This window comes from Taudactylus pleione, unplaced genomic scaffold (genome assembly GCF_031769625.1).
Source record: "Taudactylus pleione unplaced genomic scaffold, aTauple2 ptg000016l, whole genome shotgun sequence".
Lineage (NCBI taxonomy): Eukaryota > Metazoa > Chordata > Amphibia > Anura > Myobatrachidae > Taudactylus > Taudactylus pleione.
The window spans coordinates 38,082,660-38,110,512 of NW_028284418.1; the positions used below are offsets into that span (position 1 = coordinate 38,082,660).

Consider the following 27,853-nt stretch of genomic DNA (forward strand, 5'->3'; position numbering starts at 1 on the left):
TTTTGGAACAATTGAGATTTTAATTTACAAGGTTTGTGGTAAAGGTCAATTTTGCAAAGTGCTCGCTAGCTTCTCATACAAGGAAAACACTTGCTGACCCCTGCAGGCTATTTCACCAACTGCATAAATCCACAACCTTGCGCCATTATCAGTGGACAGTTAAATTACATTGGTTGCTTTCACAGGATGTCATCACTGTTTCCTATTGAAGGGATTGGTGCATTCTCACAAACATAGCTTCCACTCACAAAATGGTTGCCTTCACTGTGTCCTGTTGATAGGCACACTTAAGATGCTCACTTTCAGAACATTTGTTTTCAATGAAATATAAAATGACCAGGCAGTAACATTTTTTAGCATTTCATTTTAAGGCAATAATAATCCCTCCCCCCATCCCCACACAAATTAAATGTGGTGTCTTCTTGACTTGTACAGATATGTAAACGAGAACTAGTGGCTAGAATGGGGTGTAACGGACAAGGACTTTGTTACTGATGTGGTCAATATCAGTCAGCTGGGAAGGAAGAATTTGCTATTTCACAAGTAATACATTTCCTTTTACTCAATCATAATTGTGATCACAAAGTGGAAGGTGCACCAATCTGTACAGCCCAATCATCTAGTCATAATTACATGCCAAGCATAAATACCATAAGATAGAATGGGCCACATTAAAACATTTTTGGATTAAAAAAAAAAGGTAAGTGCTCAAAGTGAAACCTTTTGACAAATATGATTGTCTGGGCATATGTATCTCAATTAAACAAGTGTTATCAAAGTGAATGTCCCCTTTAAATTGCTCACAACAAACAATGGTGGATAGTATATCACCCTAAAAAAAGGAAAAAAATGAACACAATCAGTATCACAGAACTCTACAAAAGTATGTAAAATTCTGTAAACTGTATAACAGAATACAGCAGCTATGTACAAGAAAGGTGTACTGGTCTGGCTGATTTGGGTGAACACAGGGCTGTTTTTTTTTTATACCTGAGTTATAAAAAAAAAAAAAAAAAAGCTGCATAAGGTCATAACCAGCCATTGCAGCCTATGTATTGTGCAGCCCTTAACAATATTGTTGAGAGGGCCAAACACAGAAAGGAGCTTGAATGAATACCCACTGCTAAATAGTAATCATCAAATTATCAGCTAGTATGGTCAGATTTGTGCCCTCAGCATCTTCTCATACATCAGACCACGTAAATTCTGTTTCTCACAAATTTTTATGTTTTTATATTTTTGAGTACGTGCGATTTTAGATACTCTATACGCCTACAATGTCACCAGTTTATGCATGATTAAAGAATGATTTAAGATTCCACATACCATGACAGAAATTTTATTATATGTACTTTCAAGTGTATTTCATATTAAAAAAAAAAAAAAGTTTTTCTAGAATACTTATTTTCATCCATCCACTTCCTTTAAAAAAGAAAAAAAAAGAAAAAAAAAAAAAAGAAAGCCTGAAACCGGATATACCTGCCTGCAGCCTTTGAAAATCAGACTGGAAAATTTGAGTTCTCCTGCACTGTGGGCTGTTGCAGCTGCATTTAGATGTTTAACACCATCTGGCTATGGGTAATGTGGGGATTCAGTGGGAATCTCCCCCATATTTGCTACATGGAGAGGCAACATACAACAGTGTAGCCTGTGTGTTTTTAAAAAAGTACAAAAAAAAACAAAAACACACCGTACTGAAGAATCGCAGACAAAGATGCACAGATATACGCACTTAAAATTATAAACAATATGTTTATGAAGTGTTTCTCCAGAAAACAGCACCCATTTTTTGCACATTGCATTTTCATTCTCAGTTATCCCTCATCACAAAAAGTTTGTTTTTAAGTTGGACAAAAACTGAAGCATACATAAAGAATAACTGTTTGTCAATTTGCCAGTGTGGACCTTAAAGACTTGCTATAGGCAGCAAATTGACATTGGAGGGAGGAACATTAAAGAAATAACAAAACACATTTTCTCTCTATACTACAATGTCCATTTAAGGTATAACAAATTGTACACTCTTCTTTGCAAGTAAATTAAAATTATCTTTTTTTTGGGTTAAAAACAAAATTACATTTATACTTTTGAGTGATTTGGAGATAGATATATCCATCTATCTCAATGCATATACAATTGTAAAACAGACTAAAAACAAACCCACAACATATCTGTATGCATAAAGCCTTAAATGTAGCATTCGGTTTGTATTTCAACAGGTTAACATATTGTTAAGAAAAATTGCACCCCGTTGAACACTCAACTGTGAACGCTGAACTGTACTGCTAAATGTGTGACATTTGTTACTCAAAACTATATTGTTGATGTAGACTTCCTTTTAGCTATACTTCAGTAAAACAAAGGCTCTGATGCTAGCTTTGCTTCACTTGGACTGTATGTGCACCGAGAAAACCAAAACTTTTTACCAAATTAATAATAATAAAAATCAGGACATTTCCACATAAAGTGAAAGAGATGGAAGTTTACCAAGCATTTTCATCAGCTGTCTGCAGGCATGTTATGCGAGTTTGTATACATAAGTACACAAATACACTCTAGTGATCAGTTGTTTTTTTTTTTTTTGTTTGACAGCAATGTACTATTTCGCACATCAGTTATAGAAATTAATCTGATTTCTACATTCATCAAGAAGGAATCCAGGATAAATATACCAGGTGTTTGGTTGTGGTTTTTTTTTTTATATATAAATTCACCTGTTTGAAACATTCCATGAAAAGGCTTGCTCCAAAAGAAGGAAAAAAAACTGGAGTACTACAAATTACATTTGGGGCAGTACATATGTTAGATGCAGTTACCCCATAAAATCCCACTAAACAAATAAAACATTTAGATTAAGAGAAAGTGGAAAAAAAATTCTAAGATTGTCCACCATCTGGATTACATTATGCTGAAAGGGGTGGTGGAGAAAAAAAAAAAAAATACTAACTTTTTTTTCCCATTGGAACAGCAATTCAGAGTAGCATTTGGTGGAAATAATATTAGCATCAAATGATCATATTAGCTGACAAAAACTAAAATGTTATGTTTGGCCAAAAAAAATAGCTTTAATGTAGCTCTACATATACTGTATATATTTGGCTTTTATTTAGAAAAAAGTTGGACATTTTAGTGATCAGTTTAGAAAGTGGATAAAAGGTTATGCCAAACATGTAATGACAGACCAGATACAAAAATGTAGAAAATATTCTTGTCCACATTTTACTTGATTGATTTTAATATTTTTTTTCTTCAATACATGTTTTGACCCTTTCAGGAACACTTACACAGGAAAATTCAGAATTTTGACGCTCAAAATAAATTTGCTTTGAGAAGTGCCATGCCAGAAAACAAGAGATAACATAGTAGTACTGTACATGGATTTAAAAGGGCATCACCATATAGAAGAAAAACAACTTCGTTGTGACAACTAATTCTGTTGCTGAAAAGGGAGAAAGGTTTTGAAATTACCTTCCCTTAAAGTCCATTTCTTGATTGATGGAATAGAAATTTAAACAAAACACTTTTTTTTGGGAGGAAATAAAGCGGAAATCTTATTTGATTGTTATAAAGTCAATCTCAACTAAATCAAAAATGGTCACTGATTGATTTAACCTACAAAAATTCATCAGTCCAAAAAAGCATTTCTACAACAGGCAGTATACATACACTGCATTGAATAGGATCCTAGTATAAGACTTAACAGCTGGGATCTCCAGTGGGCCTATACCAGAAAGTGCTGACCAGAGCAAAAGCGAGAAGACACTGGGGTTTATTATGCACCAAGAGACTATTCTATTCTTGTTGTTGAACGATCCAGAGTATTGTACAGGGATTCAAGCCAAAAAGATTTCAAAATGATCATACCAACTATGGCCTGAGCACCTTTGCCAAAATTTAGCGGGATTTATATTTAAAAAGGGAAGGAAAAAAAAAAAAAATACAAATAAGTTGTATAATTTCTCAACTTCTACCACCCATCGTTCATATGTATTTTCAAAGCTACAGTACAAATTGGCAAACTATTCATTCCCACTTGCCAACATCAAGCCATTGAAATCAGTCACAAGTTCCTTCACCAGCCCCACACTTTAACACTTTAATGTAGTTAGGGTGGTATTAACCAAGGGGAAGAAATAAAGAGGAACAAAAAAAAAAAAAAAGCCTAGTTGCGTTGACCTTTGGCACCTGGAAGGACAGGTTTCTATACGCAAGTTTGCGCTTTTGACAGATTTGTCATTAAATGATCCTATTGGCCAAGTCAGGAACAGGCAGATTTTGTGAGCGCTTGCCACGCGTCCTGGGTATTAGATGTCCATTTCAAATTGAGCATCATCACCTGGGGAAAACAAGAAAATACAAATAAATATTGTTAAAATTATTCAATTTAAAAAACGAATAAAAAAAAACAAACAAAAAAATGCTTAATGAATGAGTTATGTCATTTATTTTTAATTATTCATAGTAATAGCACTCAACCCAAATATTGAGTCAGAATGAATAAACTGTAAAGGCAATAGAAAATATATGATAAATTAATTTATTGGTATACTTGTTTGTAAATGGTTTATATAGGGTTTCATAAAAGATAGTCCATCAAATATGCCAAGTAGGCCAAAAGCACATTTGCTAGAAGTTGATACTAGTTCAAGCCAATATGCCCAAATGGCAAATAAAACTAAATTCTCACCATAATTATTTTTTCAAACATCTACATGGAGGGTAATCTACTTGTTAGCACTCTTTACATGTTACCTTACCAGTATGGTTGAAGTCACCCATACACATCTTCATAATCAATAAAATTTCTCTATTATTGCACATTTGTTTAATATCTCTGGAGCCTGTGAACAACCTGTTGTGGTCCAGTGACCATCTATGGAGGATTAAAAACTGAACTACAGTTAGATCTGTGTTATTGCTTAACAGGACTTGTTTTCGTTTGGAGCTTAGGACTATACTGACATTTATAGAATGTGGTTCTAACCTTTACATTATGTACTGTCAGATACAATTGTGGTGGGACCTGGTGTGTGATCGAAATGAAGCAGCACACTACTGAATCACTTCTGTGTCCACAAATTCTTTATTTATGGTCTGTTGAGTGAACAATTACAGCTCTCTCCTCAGTTTTCATTGTTGTTCTTTATTTTGGAGCGCATAAAAGGACATTCCATCTTCTTAATACATTACATAAAAAGACGACAACTCTAGCCAACTCTGGAAGGCTTATAAAGAAATTATTCACATTATCTTCTCATATTTCCTGTAACTTTTCACACATTGGAGCTGAACTAGTGGATGGAGCTTTATAATATAGAACCACTTGTACAAGTTACCTTTTTGGAACACCAGTTACTTAGGATATTACAGCCAAGTCAGAATGTTAAATGTACTGTAAGTTGGCTGTAGAGTACATTACTTGCCTTACATTATTTGGGCTAGTAGTTCTAATGGGTGTGGTAGATGTTCAGGATGTCAATAGTGCCACAAAGTCGATTATTAAGCATGTTGACAGTACTATCAGTACTATTTTAACCTAATTGCAGCCTAACCCTCATATGCTCTTAAAGTCGACATTCTGATCGTCAACATAGTAACTACATAACTTTCCGATATTTGGGTTTCCACTGAAAAGCCAAGTTAAAATTCAGCCAATTACAAATGCAATAAAGGAACATATAAAGTGAATGTACACTAGCAGCATTTCTACTAATGGAGTAAGCGGTGCACAAAAACACTAGTGTGGCCGAGTGATCTAGAAAGCATAGCCCCCACTAGTTGTTTCTATTTGACATGTCCGATGGGTTGTACAGAATGGAACTTCTACTGAATATATTGCCTCTAACAAGCCTACATCCTCAGATAGATATTTTTACATCACAGCTACAAATTATATACACCGATATAGAAAAAACAAAAAGATTCTAGGGAAAGCTGCTTGAAGGTTATGTACAAGTAAACACATTTAACTCACCTGCAAAAGTGGAAGAGCTATTTATCACCTGTTTATTAGCCACCACTTTCTACCTTCCTTTTATTATATATCATCCTACAATTCCATGATTTACTAAATAAAGTGTTCCCCATATTAGGAATGGTTTCCACTTCTTTGCATTCTATTTTGTCTGTTCCATTTTTTACTTGAGGTGCTTCTACTCAACATTTTGTAACCCTCTAAACTGGTGATTTCTTGAAATTGCGGAAGAAAAACAAATATTAAATTTGGTATCTCTTACCAACAGCCGTCTTCCTGTCATGGTTGTTCAAATTGTTTGTTTCTACTTTAGACTCTACTACAACTGTACTAGGGCTGGTTACCCCAGGGATATCGGGCAGGCGACGGGGAGGGGTCTGAGCCAGGGGGGAATTGCGACGGTCCAACAGAAACTTGCGATCATAAATGATCCGGGTACCTAGAGAAAATATATAATAAAAAAAAGAAGAAGATTGTTTTACATCAGATACCGATCTATCCCATTAAGCTGTAGTGCTTGCATGTTCCTTGTTTCTTTGGCTACTCATTATGGGCCGGATGCATAAACATTAAAAATGCAGGCAAATCTCAGAAAATGCTGTTTTCAGAGGTATGACTGCATTTACCATATGCGTCAAGCTCTGGAAAGCGAAACTAATAAAGGCCTATGACCCTCTTTCCTCAGTTCCCTGAGAGGGATCCAATCTGATCCCTCCAAGTGTCACCAACAGCTAATGCATGCACAGAAGAAAGACTCCCGGGTAATATTCACAGAAGTTTCTATATCGCAAAGGACAGCTCTCAGATCAGGAGAGTGGTTCTTTGCAATAGTAGCTGCAATTGTACAAGCAAACAGCGTTACTAAATGACGTTATGCTTTCGATCAGTGGTTGGATGCAGCGCTTGCAAAATTCGATGCATGATGCATCTCGCTCTATGAGTTAATTTGATTAATAGATTCACTGAATCCATAACATTCAGCCACATACCAATTATCCCTTCATTAGACATATAAAGTATAAAATATGGCCAAATATATCTAATATAATATAGGTTAGGTTTATACTAAGGTTTAAATATTGTCCTTATATATAGAAGGCTGTTAGTGGCCATAAGGAAAGTAGTTGTACTGGAGGTCTTTTTAAAAAAAGGTATCAAATGGCTGCTTTTTGCACTTTTTATTTGTGGTTGAAAAATTATAGCAAGTGTTTTTCAGAAAATTAAAGTCTTCCTAGCATTTTGGGGTACATAAAAAGTAAAGTGATATGTCAGTGTGTTTTTTCCTACATATTTTATTGAAGAATTGTCACATATTACACTGCATATGTATTAACAAAAAACCCAACATAAGGATAAGGCATTTCCAAGGGAAAAATTTCAGTGTATTCATACCACTTTGTAAAAAAGTAGGTAAAAACACTTTAGCTCTCATCTGCAAGTTCTAAAATCCCTCTCCCAGCAATACACCACCTCCGCGTACCTGTCCCACATCAGTTACACCTCCGCGTACCTGTCCCACATCATTTACACCTCCGCGTACCTGTCCCACATCATTTACACCTCCGCGTACCTGTCCCACATCATTTAACTTATTAGCATTTTAGAGAAATTTACCTGAAAACAGACAAGTCTGTATTGGCCAAATTATGCTATTTAAACCCCACCACGTGCATACAAATTCATTAGGATATGTGTACCAGAGGCTCTGCATGGTGTCCCGACATTTTTTCCTTAAAATATATTTTCCTACACGGGGTACGCACAAAAAATCCCAGAAAATTCATGTATAGCAAATGCAATTTGTGGTGTGAGATCACTGTTAGAATTACTCGCAGGACCCAACTCACACCTAATTACTATACTGCCATATAGGGGTTAAATGATCTACAAAATGGTAATGACATTTAAGACATTTTTTTGTAAAGAAATGAAAGAACAAAAAATGTAAATGCACACGCCTAGTGTAAAGTATCATGGTCAGGAATTAATATACGTAGCTCTGGCATTCAAGGACCAAACAGCCCGACATGCTTTGTAAATGCACTGCCCTGATATGGAAAAATTCCAGTCTCTCTCTTTGGTAAAAGGAACAAAACAAAGTCTGGTCAGCAACTCTGACTATCCTAATAACTCTCCCAAAACCCATTATTTTTTATAGTTGGGAGAACATTAAGGATCATTATTTAAACACTCTTCAATAGATCAGATAGAAAGTAAAACAAGAGACATCTTTAGTCAGCGTAGGGCATTATTTTGCTTTTCTTTTCGCACAGATGCACATTTTGGTCCATCTAGAAAGACATGATTCAGTAAAAGGGGTCAGGGTAATTGGCCTGCCATTGGAAGGGGGGCAGACTTAGCGGCTAGGTCGCGCAGATCGTCTGAAGCATATAGGTTGCATATGATTTAATACGCTGTATGGATTTACAGATATGCCATCAGTACAAAGTAGAAACAAATACCACAAATGCTTCTCTCACTTTACTATACCATAAAATGAGCTTCATCAAAAGGTCATTTAGTATAATAGAATTCATGCAAGATGATGAACACCTGCAGTTTTAATGTCATGGATACTTAATCTACTGTGCAATTTAATTTACATGTTTTTGTAAATTCAGTGTTATCTTGAGTGAGCAGTGGAGAAAATATTTTAAGCACAGAAATAACTCCACCTGGTGGCTACTAAGTGTGAGAACAAATATGTGTTATGTCAAAGACTTATGTAATTGCAATAAATAACTGACAAACTAAAACCAGGGTTTCTCGACGCCAGCCCTAAAGTACCACCAACAGATCATATTTGTGGCGCTCTTCAATCACGAACAGGTGAGTAAATCTATTTTATTGGGTCAGTAATTATCCTACCTGCTTCCACAGACATACTCAAAACATGACCCGTTGGGAAAATTAAGTGTTGTGGTTGAGAACCACTGTTTTAAAGTTTCTAGATAACAATTTATTAAAATATACAGTGTGAGCATATGCAAGTGTGAAACTATAAACATCCTAATAGCCATATAAAAAAAAACTAAACCCCCCCCCCCCCAAAAAAAAAAACACTTAGCCAGGCCTTCAGTGATCCTGCACTACCATTAATAACATGCAGAGATGGTTTAAGATCCTATAGGCCTGGAATATTTAACATGCGACCCTCCAGCTGCTGTGGAGCCACACATTCCAGCATGCTTTGCCAGTTTTGCTATTAAGGCATGCTGGGGTGTGTAGTTCCACAGCAGCTGGACGGCCCCGCATGTTGATTACCCCTGCCATAGGCCCAAGTCAACATACTGGTTTGAGGATCCATGCCCCCTTTCAATTGTTTAAAAAGAACACATTATACCCAACTATAGAAATAAGGGTCTTTCAGCACTATTTGCAGAGGACTGTGCCCTGGGTATTTGTAATTCTAAGTGCTCAACTCAATTAGGAGCGAGTTGCCATTGTAACAGAGTAGAAACGCTGACAATGGCAGCTGAACACGCCCTGGACCTGTGAATTATGACAACAATCCAAGAGTCCAGTGGTACCGCATGTGCGGCATATAGCTACACTTACTCGTGACTTAGTAAGTAATTGAATCGACCCCCTAAAAATGACAGTAGTAAGCAGGGTTTCTCAATGAGAAAACTAGTCTCCCGTCACAACTCCTGCCTGCACTAAGAACTAACTTTGCATACAGAAACAATGTGTACTTACTACAGTATAGGCAGCACTTCAGGAGGTCCGCGCTGCTGTACACTACGCGTGGCTATTCAACAATGGTGTAACTGCAATGTTCATGTTTTAAGAAAGAAGAGATGTTGAAGTATTTCTAAACACTATTCTATATAGTAACATATAAAAACGTTAAATAACCAGAACTTAGTTTCAACTCTAGAGCAAATGAGGCAACACGACTCATTATCTGGAAAGCAGGGGCGTAACTAGCGGGTTTGGCACCCAGGGCAAGGGAATAAAGAGCACCCTCCCTAATCACCACACGGGCCTAGTGACCGACACCCTGGCGGTCTAGGTAGGAATTAATGGTAGCCTACCTGTCCTCAGCCGCAGTCTTCTGCCACTGACCCGTCCTGGCTAGCGGCACCGCAGCTTGAGCCCTGCATCTCCTGACCTCTACCAGGGCCACCGGAGCCATTCCTGCGACACCTACATCCTTCGCCTGCCGCCGTACTGACTTTTCAGAAGCAACGGGCGGAGCTAGTCATGATTCAGCGAGCCGCGATTGTTTGATCGCCACGGCCGCATTCTATTGGCTGCCGGTCCGCAACCCGTAATTGGCTCGCAGGAGGAATCAAATTCAAATAGCCTCTGGTCCGCAACCTGTACCAAATGTCACCTGCCGCTGGGAACAGTCTGGTGAGAGGTGTCCCACCGGGGACACCTCTTACCGGACTGCAGTACTTCCAGGGGTGGGGATCAACACTTGCAGAGGGTGGCAACGCCTCTGCCGGAGCATCCAGGGCAAGGTGACCCACACGCACCCCCTGGTTAGGTCACTGCTGGAAAGGTGTTTTAAAGGAGCTCTTGAAACAAGAAAAGTTAAAAAGGTGGCAAAAGGAGAGCACTTGTAGTAGATATATTCCATCAACATGATTTGATCACAAACCACCAGTTTATAATGGGCCAACAACTCACTAACTCACTACCACCAGCACAACAAGAGTGGGGAGAAAAAGAAGGTCATCAGCATTACTGGTGGTTTGGGTACTACTGCTGTACACAGGGGCAGAGATGCAGGCTATGCAGATGTTTTTGCAGTGCACATGTTACTAGGTACATTACCATAATCGCTCGCAGAAAGTATTTGGTCACAGTGCGATTGACAGTAAGCTTTTGGAGGAGTTCGTGTAAAGTGGCAAGGAACGCAGGTGAGATGCGACAGCTTGAAGGATGGGATGCCTTCAAAACGGACGCAAGAAATATGGCTACTGTGTCTCAATTCCCACGGCAATTCTGCAGGACCTTAGACTCGCGCAGGACTGTAACACTCATATGATCTGCGATTGACGAATTGTCTTTGTACGCAGATGCTGCAACATTTTCCGCAGATGGATTTGCAAAGTCTCAGGTGGGTGTCTCACTACATCTCCCGGCATCTGCGACATATGCATATTCTGGCATCGCAGCTGCATGTACACAGTAGTGGAGGCAGTGTACAACTCTGAATCAGGTCCACAGTACTGTACACACAAAATAAAGGTCAGTACTACTGCTGCTGATTAGTGAGGTGTAGTATATTTTGTCGACACGAGAATGGCACCATGGTCGTAATGTCGACAGTGACCACATCAGCATTTAGGTTGACACTGATAAAATAAAATGTTCCTGGTGGTCTAGTGGTAACTTACCTGGCATGGCAGGATCGACTACTTTTCTCCTGGTCAGTGCCCAACACGTTTCACTTTCCAATTTCAAGCTTCCGATGAAACTGCAGTCATGGACAGTGGGGATAGGGAGAGACGCAGCGCTGTGTGCCCATCTATGTAAGGGCAGGGTGCGGTGCCCCGCTGAAGCACTGTGCATATAGATATATATATTGACAGCTTCATTAGGTTATAACATATTGAACAGTGTAACCTTTCGGTTAATTTTCATACACAAAACCGGTATCCCACATTTGCCATGTGGAAAAAGCATCTGTCGATCTCTGGCACACAGTCCTGGCCAACCTTCCCCCTTTTCATCCCCCTAACCTAAAGAGCTAGATCTAATTTACATAGGGGTGGGAGGACACGGAACAGGCAGCAGACAGAAAATGCTTTCACAGCCACTTCTTTTCAGAACTAACCACATTCTTCAACATCATGTAGAGTAAACAATTAGAGCTAAGTGGATGGCTACTAAACCTAGTTACCATGTATGCACTGCATGCAGTGCCAAAGGCCAAAGTATAGAAATGTGTGTACAGAGAATGTAGCGGTCACATACACAGGAAGCCCTCCAAATGGGTTTACAAATATTTATTTTAATACCAACTAATTCCAATAATGTTTTTGTTTTTAAATCTATACCCGTAAGACTTGTGTGGCCAGGACATTTGCTGTGTATGAGCTCCTGTATGGCATTCTTAAAAATGTACAACAGTTTTATATAGCCAACTTTAAGAACAACCTGTACAAACCCTATAACACCTATATATAATCTGAAAATAGCAAATGGAATATACAGACAAATAATGTCAACATTTTGAAACGTTCTGTCTATGATCGGCATTTCAATTCACTTTATGCTGCCCATCCACTAGGCGATTAAACCTAGCGATGGAGCGATAACGACGGTCGTTATCGCTCCATTGCTTGGTAGTCGCCCGCAAATCGGGCAATAAAAAGGTTAAAAACGATCAGCTATGCGCGCACCCGCTGGTCGTTTTCAACCTCAATCATCGCCCGAACATGACGTCAACCTGACGACCGCAGTGTTCGGGGATAATTGATCTGCATAAACTGAACGTCCAGTGTAGACCGTTCACCCCGCGGGAGACAACGGCGTCGTAATCGTGCCGTTGTCTCCCGCATCGCCTAGCCGATGGGCAGCTCAAGACTACAACTATTAGAGTGAAACAAAGTATTGTAATTTTGCATTTAACACAAAAAAATGTTCTCTTTGGGGATGTAGTTGGCACCCCGGTGGTTGGGATGCAGGCGCTCAAAAAGCTGGCATCGGAATCCTGACGCTAGCATCCCAAACGCTGACATTCTGATGGTAAACATTAGGGTTAGGCACTAGGAGAGAGATAGAATATTTACCTCCAGGTGTCGGCATGTTCACCTAGTCAGGATTCCGGTGTCGAGATCCTGAGCGCCAGCAACCTGTCCCCAACCCTCTCCTTGGGCCAGATTCTGAGCTGGGAATAAATCAAAAAAGTAATTGTGCACCTTGGTAAAACCATATTACACTGCAGGTGGGGCAAATTTAAAATGTCAAGAGACTAATGCTGGGTATACCAGGGCTCGACAAAGTTTTGTAAAATCTAGGAGCCATCTTAAAAGTTTAGGAGCCAGACCATCGTCCATTACCAAAATATATGAAAGCTTGTATAGACCACCCACGCATACCTTTCAGTGCCCCTCAAGCTAGTAGCAAGACCCATGTGTAATAGTGCCCCCAGTAGTAAGCCCCCTGTGTAATAGTGCCCCCAGTAGTAAGCCCCCTGTGTAATAGTGCCCCCAGTGCCAAGCCCCCTGTGTAATAGTGCCCCCAGTGCCAAGCCCCCTGTGTAATAGTGCCCCCAGTGCCAAGCCCCCTGTGTAATAGTGCCCCCAGTGCCAAGCCCCCTCTAATAGTGCCCCCAGTGCCAAGCCCCCTCTAATAGTGCCCCCAGTGCCAAGCCCCCTCTAATAGTGCCCCCAGTGCCAAGCCCCCTCTAATAGTGCCCCCAGTGCCAAGCCCCCTCTAATAGTGCCCCCAGTGCCAAGCCCCCTCTAATAGTGCCCCCAGTGCCAAGCCCCCTCTAATAGTGCCCCCAGTGCCAAGCCCCCTCTAATAGTGCCCCCAGTGCCAAGCCCCCTCTAATAGTGCCCCCAGTGCCAAGCCCCCTCTAATAGTGCCCCCAGTGCCAAGCCCCCTCTAATAGTGCCCCCAGTGCCAAGCCCCCTCTAATAGTGCCCCCAGTGCCAAGCCCCCTCTAATAGTGCCCCCAGTGCCAAGCCCCCTCTAATAGTGCCCCCAGTGCCAAGCCCCCTCTAATAGTGCCCCCAGTGCCAAGCCCCCTCTAATAGTGCCCCCAGTGCCAAGCCCCCTCTAATAGTGCCCCCAGTGCCAAGCCCCCTCTAATAGTGCCCCCAGTGCCAAGCCCCCTCTAATAGTGCCCCCAGTGCCAAGCCCCCTCTAATAGTGCCCCCAGTGCCAAGCCCCCTCTAATAGTGCCCCCAGTGCCAAGCCCCCTCTAATAGTGCCCCCAGTGCCAAGCCCCCTCTAATAGTGCCCCCAGTGCCAAGCCCCCTCTAATAGTGCCCCCAGTGCCAAGCCCCCTCTAATAGTGCCCCCAGTGCCAAGCCCCCTCTAATAGTGCCCCCAGTGCCAAGCCCCCTCTAATAGTGCCCCCAGTGCCAAGCCCCCTCTAATAGTGCCCCCAGTGCCAAGCCCCCACTAATAGTGCCCCCAGTGCCAAGCCCCCTCTAATAGTGCCCCCAGTGCCAAGCCCCCTCTAATAGTGCCCCCAGTGCCAAGCCCCCTCTAATAGTGCCCCCAGTGCCAAGCCCCCTCTAATAGTGCCCCCAGTGCCAAGCCCCCTCTAATAGTGCCCCCAGTGCCAAGCCCCCTCTAATAGTGCCCCCAGTGCCAAGCCCCCTCTAATAGTGCCCCCAGTGCCAAGCCCCCTCTAATAGTGCCCCCAGTGCCAAGCCCCCTCTAATAGTGCCCCCAGTGCCAAGCCCCCTCTAATAGTGCCCCCAGTGCCAAGCCCCCTCTAATAGTGCCCCCAGTGCCAAGCCCCCTCTAATAGTGCCCCCAGTGCCAAGCCCCCTCTAATAGTGCCCCCAGTGCCAAGCCCCCTCTAATAGTGCCCCCAGTGCCAAGCCCCCTCTAATAGTGCCCCCAGTGCCAAGCCCCCTCTAATAGTGCCCCCAGTGCCAAGCCCCCTCTAATAGTGCCCCCAGTGCCAAGCCCCCTCTAATAGTGCCCCCAGTGCCAAGCCCCCTCTAATAGTGCCCCCAGTGCCAAGCCCCCTCTAATAGTGCCCCCAGTGCCAAGCCCCCTCTAATAGTGCCCCCAGTGCCAAGCCCCCTCTAATAGTGCCCCCAGTGCCAAGCCCCCTCTAATAGTGCCCCCAGTGCCAAGCCCCCTCTAATAGTGCCCCCAGTGCCAAGCCCCCTCTAATAGTGCCCCCAGTGCCAAGCCCCCTCTAATAGTGCCCCCAGTGCCAAGCCCCCTCTAATAGTGCGCCCAGTACCAAGCCCCCTCTAAGTGTGCCATGCGCAAACACCAAAAACCCCCCCAGAATACTTACCTTAGGCCACAATCCTGCTTCCGCAGCAGTTTGCCGCTCTTCGGAACTATGAGAGAGACGTCATGACGTCTCTCCCATAGAGCCTGTGGCGGGAGCCGGACGCCGAAGCTCAGGAGTGAGCTCCAGCTGCCGCTGTGGGGAAAATGGCGCCCGGCAAATGAAGCTTCTCTGCGGCGGCGGGCTTGGAAATCCCGGTCGCCGGGACTAAAATCTTAGTCGCCATGGCGACCTGGGCGCCCAGGATTTGTCGAGCCCTGGGGTACACAGTTGTTGATATATTGTTCGATCGATGAGGATATTGTGAGTGCATTGGTGAGTGTGTACACCCGGATGTGTCTGAACAACATCGTTCGCAGACGGGGCCAAATGTAATAGGGTGAGAGTTTAGAAGATTAGCGAGTTCAGCAGTAAACGCTCACATTGGTTGAGTTTTATCTACAAAATGGTAAAACATCTGGATGAGAGTTTAATTCGTGAGTCTTGAGTCTAGAAACATACGAGCTTGCATGTTCATGGACTTTGTTCCATTATCAGAGTTTAAAAAGTTTACTGCTAAACTCACATTTTCTAATTCTGACCCTGCAGCAGAGCCAATACCAGTATATCTGAAATATATAGTGCCATGTGAACAAAGCATCTGAAAGATATCGGCACATTTGCATGCGTGTATGGGCGACTCGGTGACTGCCTATACACTTACTGCAGAGGCCGCCGGCATTGACATCTCAACTGGGCAGGCTAAATTAAACTCCCGCCCAGTTGTGATGTCAAGTAGGACATATGGAGTGGCCGATTGGTCAGTGTGTATATAGCTTAACAATCGGCTGCTTGGACGGTGGATCAGTCTGCTGTCTGATCAGTCGTATTGTGTACAGAGCTCAACGCTGGTTACACACTAGACAATAGATCACTCATACAGCTGGCAAACGATATATCATTTAGTGTTTACACACAATATATCTGAAAGATTTTTCAAATGTTTGTGTGTACACCTGACCGGCTTACCCATAATGACATCACAGCTGGATCTTCTGGCCAGACATACTGGTCGGCCGACTGGTGCACAAGGTCACCTGTGCATAACCTTGACAAATAGTTAGATCGGTTGGCAGGTCGTCCGATCTAATGATTTGCAGTTCAAATGTGGTACACATCTCATTAGATGAGAGAGGAGCATGTCCACACTTCTAAATTACATTTGTGGGGTACAAACAGCCAGTATTTACCTTGCATATTAAAAAAAAATAATAATAATTACACACACACATTATACAATATATATATATATATATATATATATATATATATATATATATATATATATATATACACATATACACACACACACTTTTTACATTTTTTTATTTGCACCCCTTGCATTGTGCAGGTGCACAGTAACTTGCTTTTTTGCTTTCTTTACTCCCAACACAGAATCAGGCCCTTTCAGTGGTGATATCCGAAGTGTACAGGATGTTCTAATAGAATTAAAGCATCACATGAGCAAATATTCCCTACAATAACTTGGCACAAAGTACAGTTACATACTTATCCTTGTGACACTGATGTCATTCCTTGGAGTCCACCCAATAAAGTAGAAGCAAGTAACATTAAAAGTAAACATTTTATGCTGATGATGTACAGAGAGCCAACAGTTGCATCTGTTATAGTGGTAATACATTTGCCATTGCTTGGAGCATAATGACTTCCTACTGATTAAATACAGAATATGAACGACTTGTAAAGACATGGACATTACATATATTTTGCCAGAGCAATATGGTTTCTGTAATAAGTTGCTGTACTCAGCTGATGCATTGGAACAACTTATGTGGAGAGGGGAGTGATCATAGGTACTGTATATGCCAGTTGTTATTTTAAGTGACAAGATGGAGAGTTACTTATTGACATCCACGAGCCACAGACATTTAGTGGGGGGGGCTGTACCTAATGGCCACCAAACAGAGCAATTCAATTGTAGGTCCGATTGGGCGCAAGATCCGCAAGCACCCATTATTTCTGCACGCACCCTCCTGAGGTGGAGAGTATAAATCGGCAAAAAGTCCATCTTTTGGGTGACCAAACGTGATTTTCCTTGTCGTGTCAAGCGCAATAAGTAATGGATGCCTGCTGAAGCAACACCCATTGGCATAACAATTGAATTCCCGGCTGACGGGCGCTCATGACTTCACTTTTTACATTTGTTCTAAAATAAAATTATGCCACCTTAAAAAAAAAAAAAAATAAAGTTTTATTTGGGGTGGCGCAGAACGCTCCACAAACCGTCCTACCACAAGAGATTGCATCATACATGCTTCATAAAAACAGACTGTTATTGGTGTTAAGAGGAAATGCATCCAGCAGGCAATATTTGGGAATCTGCCATGTCACATAAAATGGTTACCAAGTCTGTCTTTGTGACCATGAAAATATTTGCTTTGCTCTTGAACAGCACTTCAAGATAAAACCCCATGATAGCTAAATTGTTTATTTGCCAGTGGATCATGCATTAAAGGGAACGTCAACAGTGCACATAGTTTTAGCTGCAACTGACATTCATGTGGTATATTTGTGAGTCATGAATAGGTGTCAATTCTCACAAATTACCTGCCCCTAAATACCACCAGATGTGATCTGGTACAGTGCATTGGTTGAGTGTGCCCTTACACTTTAAGCTACACCAATCACTAATGGTAAGAAGGAAAACAAAAACACAAATTGGCTTATGTAATAAGGTTCACAAAACAAGTGTAGCATGAAAATGAGTAGTGTCACACACAGGTCTGAATTTTGTGTGGGGCTGTGGGAAGAACCATGGGGCCCTAAATATAAAGAAAAATGGCTGATTGAGCTACCCCACTGACTTTAGCTGGGGAAATGTACTGGTTAGTAGCATTCCCGCTAGGCTTCTTTCACAGGGCGCCACGTCCTTCCCCCTTTTTCGGGCACCCTGCTGAGATCGCCGCGCTGACAGCCTGCAGAGCTGTCCCAGCTCGCTTCGGCATCAGCTTTTCCCAGCTGCAGTGCTCCCCCTTGCGAGTGACCTGCAGTGATGAAAAGGTGGCACGTCTCAAGGACACGCCCCTTCAGGACTGGGACATGAAGGGCCCACAGGGGGAATGGTAGGGGCCCATTGAAGGGAGGCGGTGCAAAGCTGAAGAGGTGTGACCAGCCAGGGGTGCGGCTAGCTAGCAGAGGAGCATTAGTAAAATTAAAAACTGCACAGGTCCAGAGCCAAATTAAAAATAATAATAATAATAATGCTGATCTGGTATTCTAGTTATACTTTAAAAGCAGGTAAGTCATTTTTACGTCCAGTCTCTAGAAGGCATAGGGATTAGAAGCTCTAGTCACACTGGGCTAGCTTGGATACAGCTATCGTCTGACATGTAATGTACGGTGAGGGAAAACCCATTGCTAGTCCCATTACATTAAGATGCCAGCATCTGCTGCACTTTGTCTGTGGTTCTGGGGTATTTACACTTTTCAATAGAGCATGCAGGCTAAATTTAGACTCACTACTCAATGGCTCATTATTGCTGCCTGTACTACACTACCTCACCCATCGCAGAGCATTGCAGTCACTGCCATGCAATACAGAGAGTATTACAGTTACCACCATGTAATACAGAGAACATCACAGTGACCGCTTTAAATTGCAGAGAACAGCGCCCTGACTACCATGTAATGCGGAGAACATCATAATGCCACCATATAATACAGAGAGTGCCGCAGTGCCCACCATATAATGCAGTGCCCGCCATGTACATAATACATAGTGTCACAGTGCTCACCATATAATGCAGTGTCGCAGTGCCCACCATTTATTACAGAGTGTCATAGTGCCCACCATACAATAGAGTGTTTCAGTGACCACCATATAATGCAGAGTATCGCATTGCTCACTATAAAATACACCCCTCCCCCATATTCCATCCCCCTTATATAACACTAGAACATTTTTCACAGAACCACTTGCACTTACCTGCCCAGAGGGAGTATATTGTATTGCTGGGTACACACTAGACGATATGGATCGGGCTACCGATTGTCCACATCATCTAGTGTGTACCCTCAATGTCACTGACTATGCACACTTCCACACAAAGTTAGCGACATCACCCGTTGGACCTGCATACAGGTCCAACGGGTGACAGTGTTAGCGGGGCCATGCTGCAGAATGCAGCATGGGCCAACTCTCACGCCAATGCTCCCGACATCAGCAAGTGTGAATGCACTTGCCGATGCCAGCACCCCACCGGGACACATCGCTAACATGGTCTGTACACACTAAATCTAGTGTGTACCGGCCTTCTGTCACTCAGCAATGAAGGGACCTGGCTCCTCTGCTCTGTGTCTGTGTAGCCTAGGCTCCTCTCCCAGCTGGCTGTGCGTGACATTACCACAGGAATCAGGGGACAGCCGCTGCTTTTATAAAACACACAGCCTGCCACAACACAAATATAAGACTGCACTTGCCTTCCCTTACCTCAAACCGCCAGCCATGTCAGTGAACCTCTCTGACTGCCTGGCAAGTGGAGGAACATCAGCACTGCAGTGCATACCTAATCTCCTCCCCCATTATGTCACCTGAAGCCAGCCCCCATTGCCCGTTTCCTGCAGCTGCCACGTCACTGAACTGACTGCAGGGCAAGCAGCATCATTTTGTAATGAAGGGGATCTATCTATTGCAACCTTGTAACACTGCAGGTGACATGGGCTAGCCCCGCCCTCCCGCTGCAGAGGGAGTGGCTATAACTCACTGGAGCCCACCGGGGAATCCCCAGCTGCCCACAGTCTGAGTCTGTATATGTGTGTACATATGATAAGGAATATAGGTTGTAAGCTCCACTGGGGCAGAGACTGACATTAAAGGCCAATTATTCTCTGTAAAGTGCTGCAGAATATGTGTGTACTATATAAATACAGATATTATTGTTGACACACTGACTCTTTGCAATAGCCTGTGCACAATTTACTGGTATACCCATTGTTCCACTTGTATTTACAATTAATACATCAGCAAAATATATTTGCATAATCAATTTTGTTGGTGGGGGCACCTAGTTGCCCCAGGGGCCCCCACAAACCTCAATTTGGCCCTGTCTATGCTTGCTGACAAACTATTACATTGTTGTTTTGTCAATACTTATTATATTTTGGGGAGACACACAGATCAGCAAGCATAAAGCATATATCCACTAGTAGACATGGAAACGACAGCACGACCATGACATTGCAATCGTGCTGTTGTTTCCATGTCTAGTGATGTGACTAGACTGAACATTCACTCGTTCAGTCCAGGAACATCCATCATCCCCGCACATGTTGAACCTGACGAGATCGTCAGGTTGACCAGCATATACGGCCAATAATAGATGTCGGAAACGACCAGCAGGCATGCGCATCGCTGGTCGTTTCTGACCAAACCATGCCCAATGCATGCGCGATTTGCAAGCGACTGCATCATAACGAGGTCGTTATTGTGCAATCGCTTGGTAAAATCGCTAAGTGGTTATCCCCCTATAGACAGACCTAATGCATCTTTACGGGAAACTTTTTTTGTTTTGTTTTTACAACCAGCCCAGTAAATTTAAAAATCAAATATTTCCTCCATTATTTCCAAAAATGACTAACCTTATTGACTTAAAGCCATTCAATCCGCTGTCAAACTGCAGATGTATTTTGTTTTCCAGGCTCCTCTGTGCCTGGGCTCCTCCCCCACTGACATCACCGCTGGGATCAGCGTAGCGCAGCTTTTACTGTCAATTACAGATGTGTGCAGCCCCCCCCCCCCCCCCGCTGACGTCACCGCTTGAATCCGCGTGCTGGCTGCAACTTCTGCTGGCAACTATATATGTGCTCAGCTATCTGCCAGCCCAGTCGGGCCCCCCGCGCACCTCCCCCTTCCCCGAAAATAGCCGGGCTTCTTACAGCACCACTGATTCCTTCTTTTCTTCCGGAATCCGTGGCGACGTCACAGGGGAGGAGATAACCACGGGCTGCTCCTTACTAAGCCCCGCTGTCACAGCAAAGAAAAATAAGGAGCAGCCTGTGTTGAGCTCCTCTCCCGTGACGTCACCAGTGATTTTGGAAGAAGGAATCAGTGGCGCTGTAAGAAGTCCGCTGTTTGCTGCATAGTGCATACCACCTTCTGTCTGCCACACACAGAGCCCACTGCACATCACCTACCGCCGGTCACTTTCCTGTATGTAGAAAATAAAATGCCAGTTACAGCGGCTAGGCCACGCCCTCCCAGGATAGTGGACATGGCCATAAATCACCGGGCAATTCCCCGAATCCCGGGCAGCCCAGGCCGAGCCTGCGCCCCTTGCCAAACCCCTTTTTCGGAGGCGCACGGCAAAGTGCCCCGGAGTGACAGCCACCCTGCCCTGTCTAGGAGGAACACTAGGTTAGTAAAGCTTAGATGCTAAGTATTTGCAGCTTAGAGTTGTATACAATTGATATGTACACAAAAAAAGCTAATCAAACTAGCCAACACCATATCATATAAAGAGTAAGTCCCCCTTAATTAGCATGTCCAATCGCGCCTTACCCACTGTCTAAATGGACAGGCGATATTCAATTTATATCAAGCATGTTGCGCCCAAACAGTTTTGCTGCGAAAAGCCGCTAAATCAGTCTAAAGACCTTGTTAGCACCCCCACATCTTCTGTCATAAACAAAAGGACCTTGCAAAGCATCTAATTATGATACGATTGACCATTATCATTTCTATGCAATAATAAAAAATATATACATACACATTTATTTTGAACCTTACTAACACTATACCTACACAAAGGTCAAAGATTACACAAATATTTATTTATTTTAAACTTCAAATGAAGTACAGGGGACAAAGAATTGTACCATAAACACTACAAACATAGTTAGAGATCTCCCAGCTTTAAAAGTATGTTACTGTGAATGACATAGGTCATAAGAAGCCACACCATATCTGACAATCTGGGCCCAAACTAAACATGAGGCAAAAAATTAACAGCAGCGCTAATAAGACTTTCTAGAGCAGATAGATCGTGCTCCAAGCACTCGTCCATTAATTTGTGTGTCTTATATGGGACTTGGAAGCCAGATATGAACTTAGTACATCATTACTCCCTATCTTGAATAATCTAAATTTCCTTCCAAGGACTAGACCACAGAGCTTTTTGGATATTTCAAAACCTACTAATACTTTGTTTACTGCCATACTTCACATGACTCTACAAAAATAGCTGTACAACATATTTGATGTACACTGTAAATTGCCTATTGTGATTTCAATAAAAAAACATTTTTGAAAAAAATAAATCTAGGAATACATTTCATCTTGGACTCACAGGGTACATAGAACATTCAAGACCAAGAAAAACTATGGGGGAGATTTATCAAATCTTTGAGAAAGTGGCAAAGCTGCTCATAGCAGCCAGTCCGTAAAATGACAGTTGGAGAGAGATCAAGTACCAAACAATCAGCTTCTAACTGCCATTTTACAGATTGTTGGAAAATAACTTATGCTGGGTACACTCTGCACGATAACAATATATCATTCATAGCGTTCCCGCTAGGCTGTTCTAGCGGGGCGCGGCGCCCTGCCCTCTTTCTGGAAGGCAAAAAGCGCCCTGCCCTCCAGAAGGAGGGCAAAAAGCGCCCCGCCCTAACAGCCTGCGGGAACTGTCTTCACCCGCGGGTCGCAGTGTCCCGCGGGTGCAGAAATGTGCGGTGACCCGGTCACCGCTGGAGAATAGACGCCGGGTGCATGGGCCCGGCATCTATTCTCCCTGTCTGCAGGGCTTGGGGGCTGCCCGGCGTGTCCGTAAGAGCCGGGCACGACCCCAAGAGTGACGGAAAGGGAACGCGTCTTATAGACACGCCCCCTTTTTGATGACCACGCCCCTTCTCGGTCGCGCGCGCGCACGTGCCCTCTCTAGCTCCGGCGCCCTGCCTCGCGCCGGAGCTAGAGTGAACACTACATTCATATAGTTCATTTTTATGCAGTGAACGACCAACGATACGCGTTCCCGCATGGATAATGATATCTATGATCGTCCGTACATGCAGGCGAATCTGGACGATATTGTTAACTTTGCCTGTTCAGAGATGTGGCAGGATGACTTCAAAGATCTCTTTCAGTGAAGTCGTTGGTGGTACAGATCGTTCCGTCTGTACCCAGCATTAGAAACGGATTGGTTGCTATAAGCAACTTCACCAATATCTCCCCCTATATACTGATTGACAGTTTCCCTTTAATGTGAGATATTCCTGTCCCAAAAGTGATTACTTAACAATTGTGCAGCATGAGCTATATACAGTATAAAGCTGGGTACACAATCGTCGGCCTGGTGTGTATGCAGTACCGGTGCAGGAGCATTAACCGATAAACTGCTTATAACGCTCCTGCAAAGGCCGGTTGCATCTTATGGGCTGTTTAATATCTGTCAGCCCGGCCTCACAATCCCATAGAAGCCCTTACACTCAGCGGCAACGGACAGGGGGGTCAAGCTGGGTACATAGCACTCGGCAGATCGGGAAGATTTACACGAAGCAGAATGATAGAATAAGTGTGTATCCAGCTTAAGTGTAACCTAGTGTACGAAACTCTATTCAAGGATCAGGCGCTACCAGTTTCTGTCTCAGGAAATTCACTCCTTGGTTCAGCACTGGATATATAACAATGGAATGGCTATAAATAAGGGACAACAAGCATATTGTACACAAAGATCCTTACACAGATATTGCTGATTAATCATGGAAACATCCCATCATGGTCAGGATTGTGAACCCCCCAAAAAAAAATATATAAAAAAATAAAATAATGTAAAACTGCTCTGGTTACTTATAACTATGGCTAGCATGGCCGCAAAAGGAGAGCTAAATAGCTTTGTAAGAGGGGCGATTGTTAGAGCACATTTGGAAGAAGCTACAGCGATCATAAACATTAGCAACAGGAAAGCGTTTTTTTTTTTTTTTTTTTTTTTAAACTGTGTTGTATGAGGTGACGTCAGCATGGAACACCACCAGCAAATGCAACAGTAAGCAGCAGCACATTAGGCAGGATCATGATCTCTGGGTCTGATCCGCAGATAGAGACTTGCACATCCTGTGCATGTACAGATCTCCAACACTTAGGTTTGCAAACAAGTCTGCCCTCTGTGCATTAATCCTAATTGCAAGATGAAGAAAGTGTGTATCATTTAGCAGCACATTTTAACCTGCGGCACAAGTAGCTTTATACAACCCCCCACAAATTAAAAAAACAAAACAAAAAAAAACAACACAATCTTGATAAGAACACCAGGAAGAAGGGTATACTAGTATACTATTCTGGTGGCAGCGCACATACCACTCATCACACCTAATAATTTACACATTCAGTGGTGTAAAGAGCACAAGCAATTGATTACCAATCATTGGGGGGGAAGCTTCAGATCCTTTAACATGTTCTTGACAAATGGATGAGTGCAAGAGTGGTGTCAACCTACAAAACTGTGGTGCAAACATACAAAACGCTATAGCTGAGCGCTCGTTTAAAACAGTGAAGGATTTGTGTAGATACGTAGTGTTGCACTTTCCCAGCATGGTTTAGGTACAGGCATTCCTATTCGCTAATTAATTAAACAGTTCTTTCCCCACGATCACGTGTGGTCCCCCAGTGTTTTGATGACATTGACACTGCTATTATCCATATGGAATGGGCTTCTGGTCTCAAGGTGACTGTAGCCACAATTTCATTGTTGCATTAAAGCGGCAGTTATAAGTACGCAATTCGCTGGCCCGACATCGGCAGCATACTAGATTAACAGCCACTGTACTGAGGGTAACCAATCCACTCTTTAACCATCAAGCCAAATATGTCTGCATTCAATAAAAATAGAGTATATAGGAATAATGTGTTATCCAAAATTGATACAGATTTTACTGCAGATCTATGACAGTGTTTTTAATCTAGTTTTTATCAATCTATAAAAATAAAACAATTGCTTAGCCACTCAAACACGCTTCGGGTGCGTACACACAGGACGGTTAAAATGCTCGATATGAACGATAACTATATCTATCATATCGTTCAAATCGTGCATTTTTTGGTGCCTTCCAACCCATCAACGACCTGTGATGCACGGGCACACATGGACAATAATATCGTCCATTGACCGTGCATTCAGGCCAGCCTGGTCGATATCGACCAGGTTACTATAGGTACCCGCGATCGTGTGTCGTTGGCAGTGTGCTGGCGATATCGATCGTTCAGCGATATCGTTATCGCCGATGGTCGTCCGACGAGTATGCACCATTCCAGATATTCGGAATTTGTCGTCAGTAGACAGCATATATTAACAAAAAGCAATAATTTCTGCACAATGCACTTACATAGCCTTAACTAGGTAACCTTTACAAATGATACACTAATGGTGCTGTTGACAGCAGCCATTTGCCTAACAGATCTCCAAAACGCTGGGCTGTAAGACCTGCCCACAATGCAAATGAAAGCATGTAGCCTAAGTGGCTTTCTCAATGAAACGGCCACAATAAAATGTGCTTTTTTTTTTTTTTGCACTGTTCTGATCAGGAATACAGCCGCAGCTGTATAACATTCTTCGAGTGAGGAGATGAAGCCAACTATTCTGCTAAGGGGAGGGTAGGGGGATAAGTCAAGAATGTTATGACTTTGTACTGCATTTGCCATGTATTCTAAGAAAACAAGGCCAGGTCCCGGACTCAATTCACGCTAAAAGATAAAAACAAGCTGTCCTTATGTTTCATGTACTGCAGTGCTGTGGAAGGCCATTTATTAAAGATACGTAGGCATGCCACCTTAAGTCACCTCCCCCCCCTCCTCTCTCCCTCCCCATTGTGCAATAGTCATGGGGCTGTGCTGGCTTCCCTAACCTTGTTTACAATTTCAAGTATTCCTGAAGGCATGGCAAGAAGTGTCTGGCAATGAGGTGTCATTTTTTGCAGAAATGAGTCACTGCACAATATATTTAAGTATATATATATATATATATATATATATATATATATATATATATATATATATATATATATACACACACACACACACACACACGCCAGGATACAACCTCAAATGGAGTTATGCTACCCCATTTTAAATGTAACAATATATTGTGCCGCAGATCGTGTAGTGTGTACGGTGCATACGATATATTGCTACTTCAGTCGTTGGGTACACACATCACAGTGTGTACCCAGCGTAAAACTGAGATAGTCACCTTTTAACATTTCTGCATAAAATTTGCCATCTAACAGGCCTGGCCAACCCCTGGCTCTCCAGCTGTTGTGAAACTACAAGTCCCAGCATGCTTCACCAGCTGATAGGTGGGAGAGTATGCTGGGACAACTGGAGAGCCACGTTAGCCAGGCCTGTATATTTTCTCTTCAGATACCAATATTAACTTGTATTAATTAGTGTATTGACAGGAGCATTACCAACCTACTCATTGGCTATGAACAATCACATAGGATCACGGTCTCAGGAATTTATGGCCACCATGTGCTCATTGTAACAGTACCTAGAACATGCATTACACCATAGGGAGGGGTATAATTTTATGGCCTATTATTCTCAACTTTTGTCTTGTTTATGAATAGCTGTGTACATTGTGGTAAAGCTTTTACTGAGAGATTTTTAAATGCAGGTACTCCTTAACGTTGTCATATTAGGTTTACATTGCTAAAATAGTAGTTTTCAGGGCTACAATTTTACTGCATGCAATAAGCACAGATGCATTAAGGTGCCCAAACATCAGCGAGTGTGTTTCGTAATACGGCGATGCGATGGGAAATGTGGGTGGAAATGCCTACCTCCCACCATCGATGTTCTGCGATCCGTCGCCGGATCGTAGACATTTGTCATGTTAAATGTCGGTGATTTCACAATTGTGATCGGCAAACTACCGAAATACAACATGTTGGATTTCTGCGATCCCGGGTTGCAGCATCGTGGCAATCCGTCGCTGATGTATGGTCCCAATTAGGCGCAGGATTAAACAAGTCCTTCCTACAGGCATTCATATGGTAAATGTTAGTGCATATAGATTGGTTTGCATTATGACCCTAGATTAACTCCACGCAAGATTGAAAACACATGCTCTGGTTTAACCTGCTGATCTCTTTATACTAGTAAAAGTGATTGACGAATGCAAATGACAGCTGAGCTGAATGAGGCCCCAACCACCTCCCTTCTGCAGGCAGCGTTATTATGCAATCGCCCAGCGTGTGTGTATACGGAGATGGCACGCCACAGGGCTGTATGGACATGGTAGGCAGTATGGTTGCTCACCATACATCTGCATGTAAGTGCATGCATGCCTTCTGCTCAACAGACATGGAGGGCATTTCCTGTATATGCTGAGCTTGCACAATGCACCTACTACCGTTACACACTGGAGGTGCACCGCATGCTAGCCTCTCACCCGTCTCATGGAACTGGGCACATCATGCAGGCCCATCTTCACCCTGTTTACTCGCTGCAAAACACGGTGTGGATGGGAGGACCATAGGCCGCACATGCAACTTACCTCCAGGGGTGGTGGAGAAGAGGGTGCCCCCGGGGGTGGTGCAATAGTCATGAGGTAGCTGAGATGAGTCGCTGATGGGGATGGTCCTGGTAGGGATGGCCCGGCTCTGGCTGTGCTGGTGCCCGGTTGACATGTTCCCGGCCTGGAGTATGTGAGTGTGTTGGGGAGAGAAAGAAAGCAGCAGCAAGGCAGAGAGAGGCGGGGAGGGGCCGGCGGCGCGGTGGGGGGAGGAGAAGGCTGTGCTGCTGCTCCTTTATCACTTCCCTTCCTTCTCTCTCCCTTCCCTCTCAGCTCGATGCCTGCGCCAGGAAGAAGCACAGGGAGCGGGGCCAGGAAATGAAGTCAGAGCCGCCTGTTCTTAACCATTCACAGGCCGCGCCGTGGTCTAAT

At 43.1% G+C, this 27,853-nt stretch overlaps 1 protein-coding gene across 1 annotated transcript; it reads right to left on the minus strand.

The window, feature by feature from the left end:
- EIF4EBP2 (eukaryotic translation initiation factor 4E binding protein 2) lies at positions 1 to 27,804 on the minus strand. The gene is made up of 3 exons (XM_088475687.1): positions 27,464 to 27,804; positions 6,237 to 6,413; positions 1 to 4,336 (listed from the first exon to the last, which is right to left on the minus strand). Exons 1-3 carry the CDS (start codon positions 27,594 to 27,596, stop codon positions 4,305 to 4,307), a joined length of 342 nt encoding a protein of 113 aa, XP_088331813.1. The 5' UTR covers positions 27,597 to 27,804; the 3' UTR covers positions 1 to 4,304.
- Between the last annotated feature and the right edge of the window lie 49 nt (positions 27,805 to 27,853).

What these genes read in the sequence shown, in the direction of transcription:
- EIF4EBP2 (XM_088475687.1), bottom strand. Translation starts at nt 27,596, where the DNA reads ATGTCAACCGGGCACCAGCACAGCCAGAGCCGGGCCATCCCTACCAGG. An exon ending in CTTCTCCACCACCCCTGGAG is followed by an intron (nt 6,414 to 27,463) that starts GTAAGTTGCATG and finishes TATTTTCTCTAG; the next exon opens with GTACCCGGATCATTTATGAT. An exon ending in TGACAGGAAGACGGCTGTTG is followed by an intron (nt 4,337 to 6,236) that starts GTAAGAGATACC and finishes TGTTTTCCCCAG; the next exon opens with GTGATGATGCTCAATTTGAA.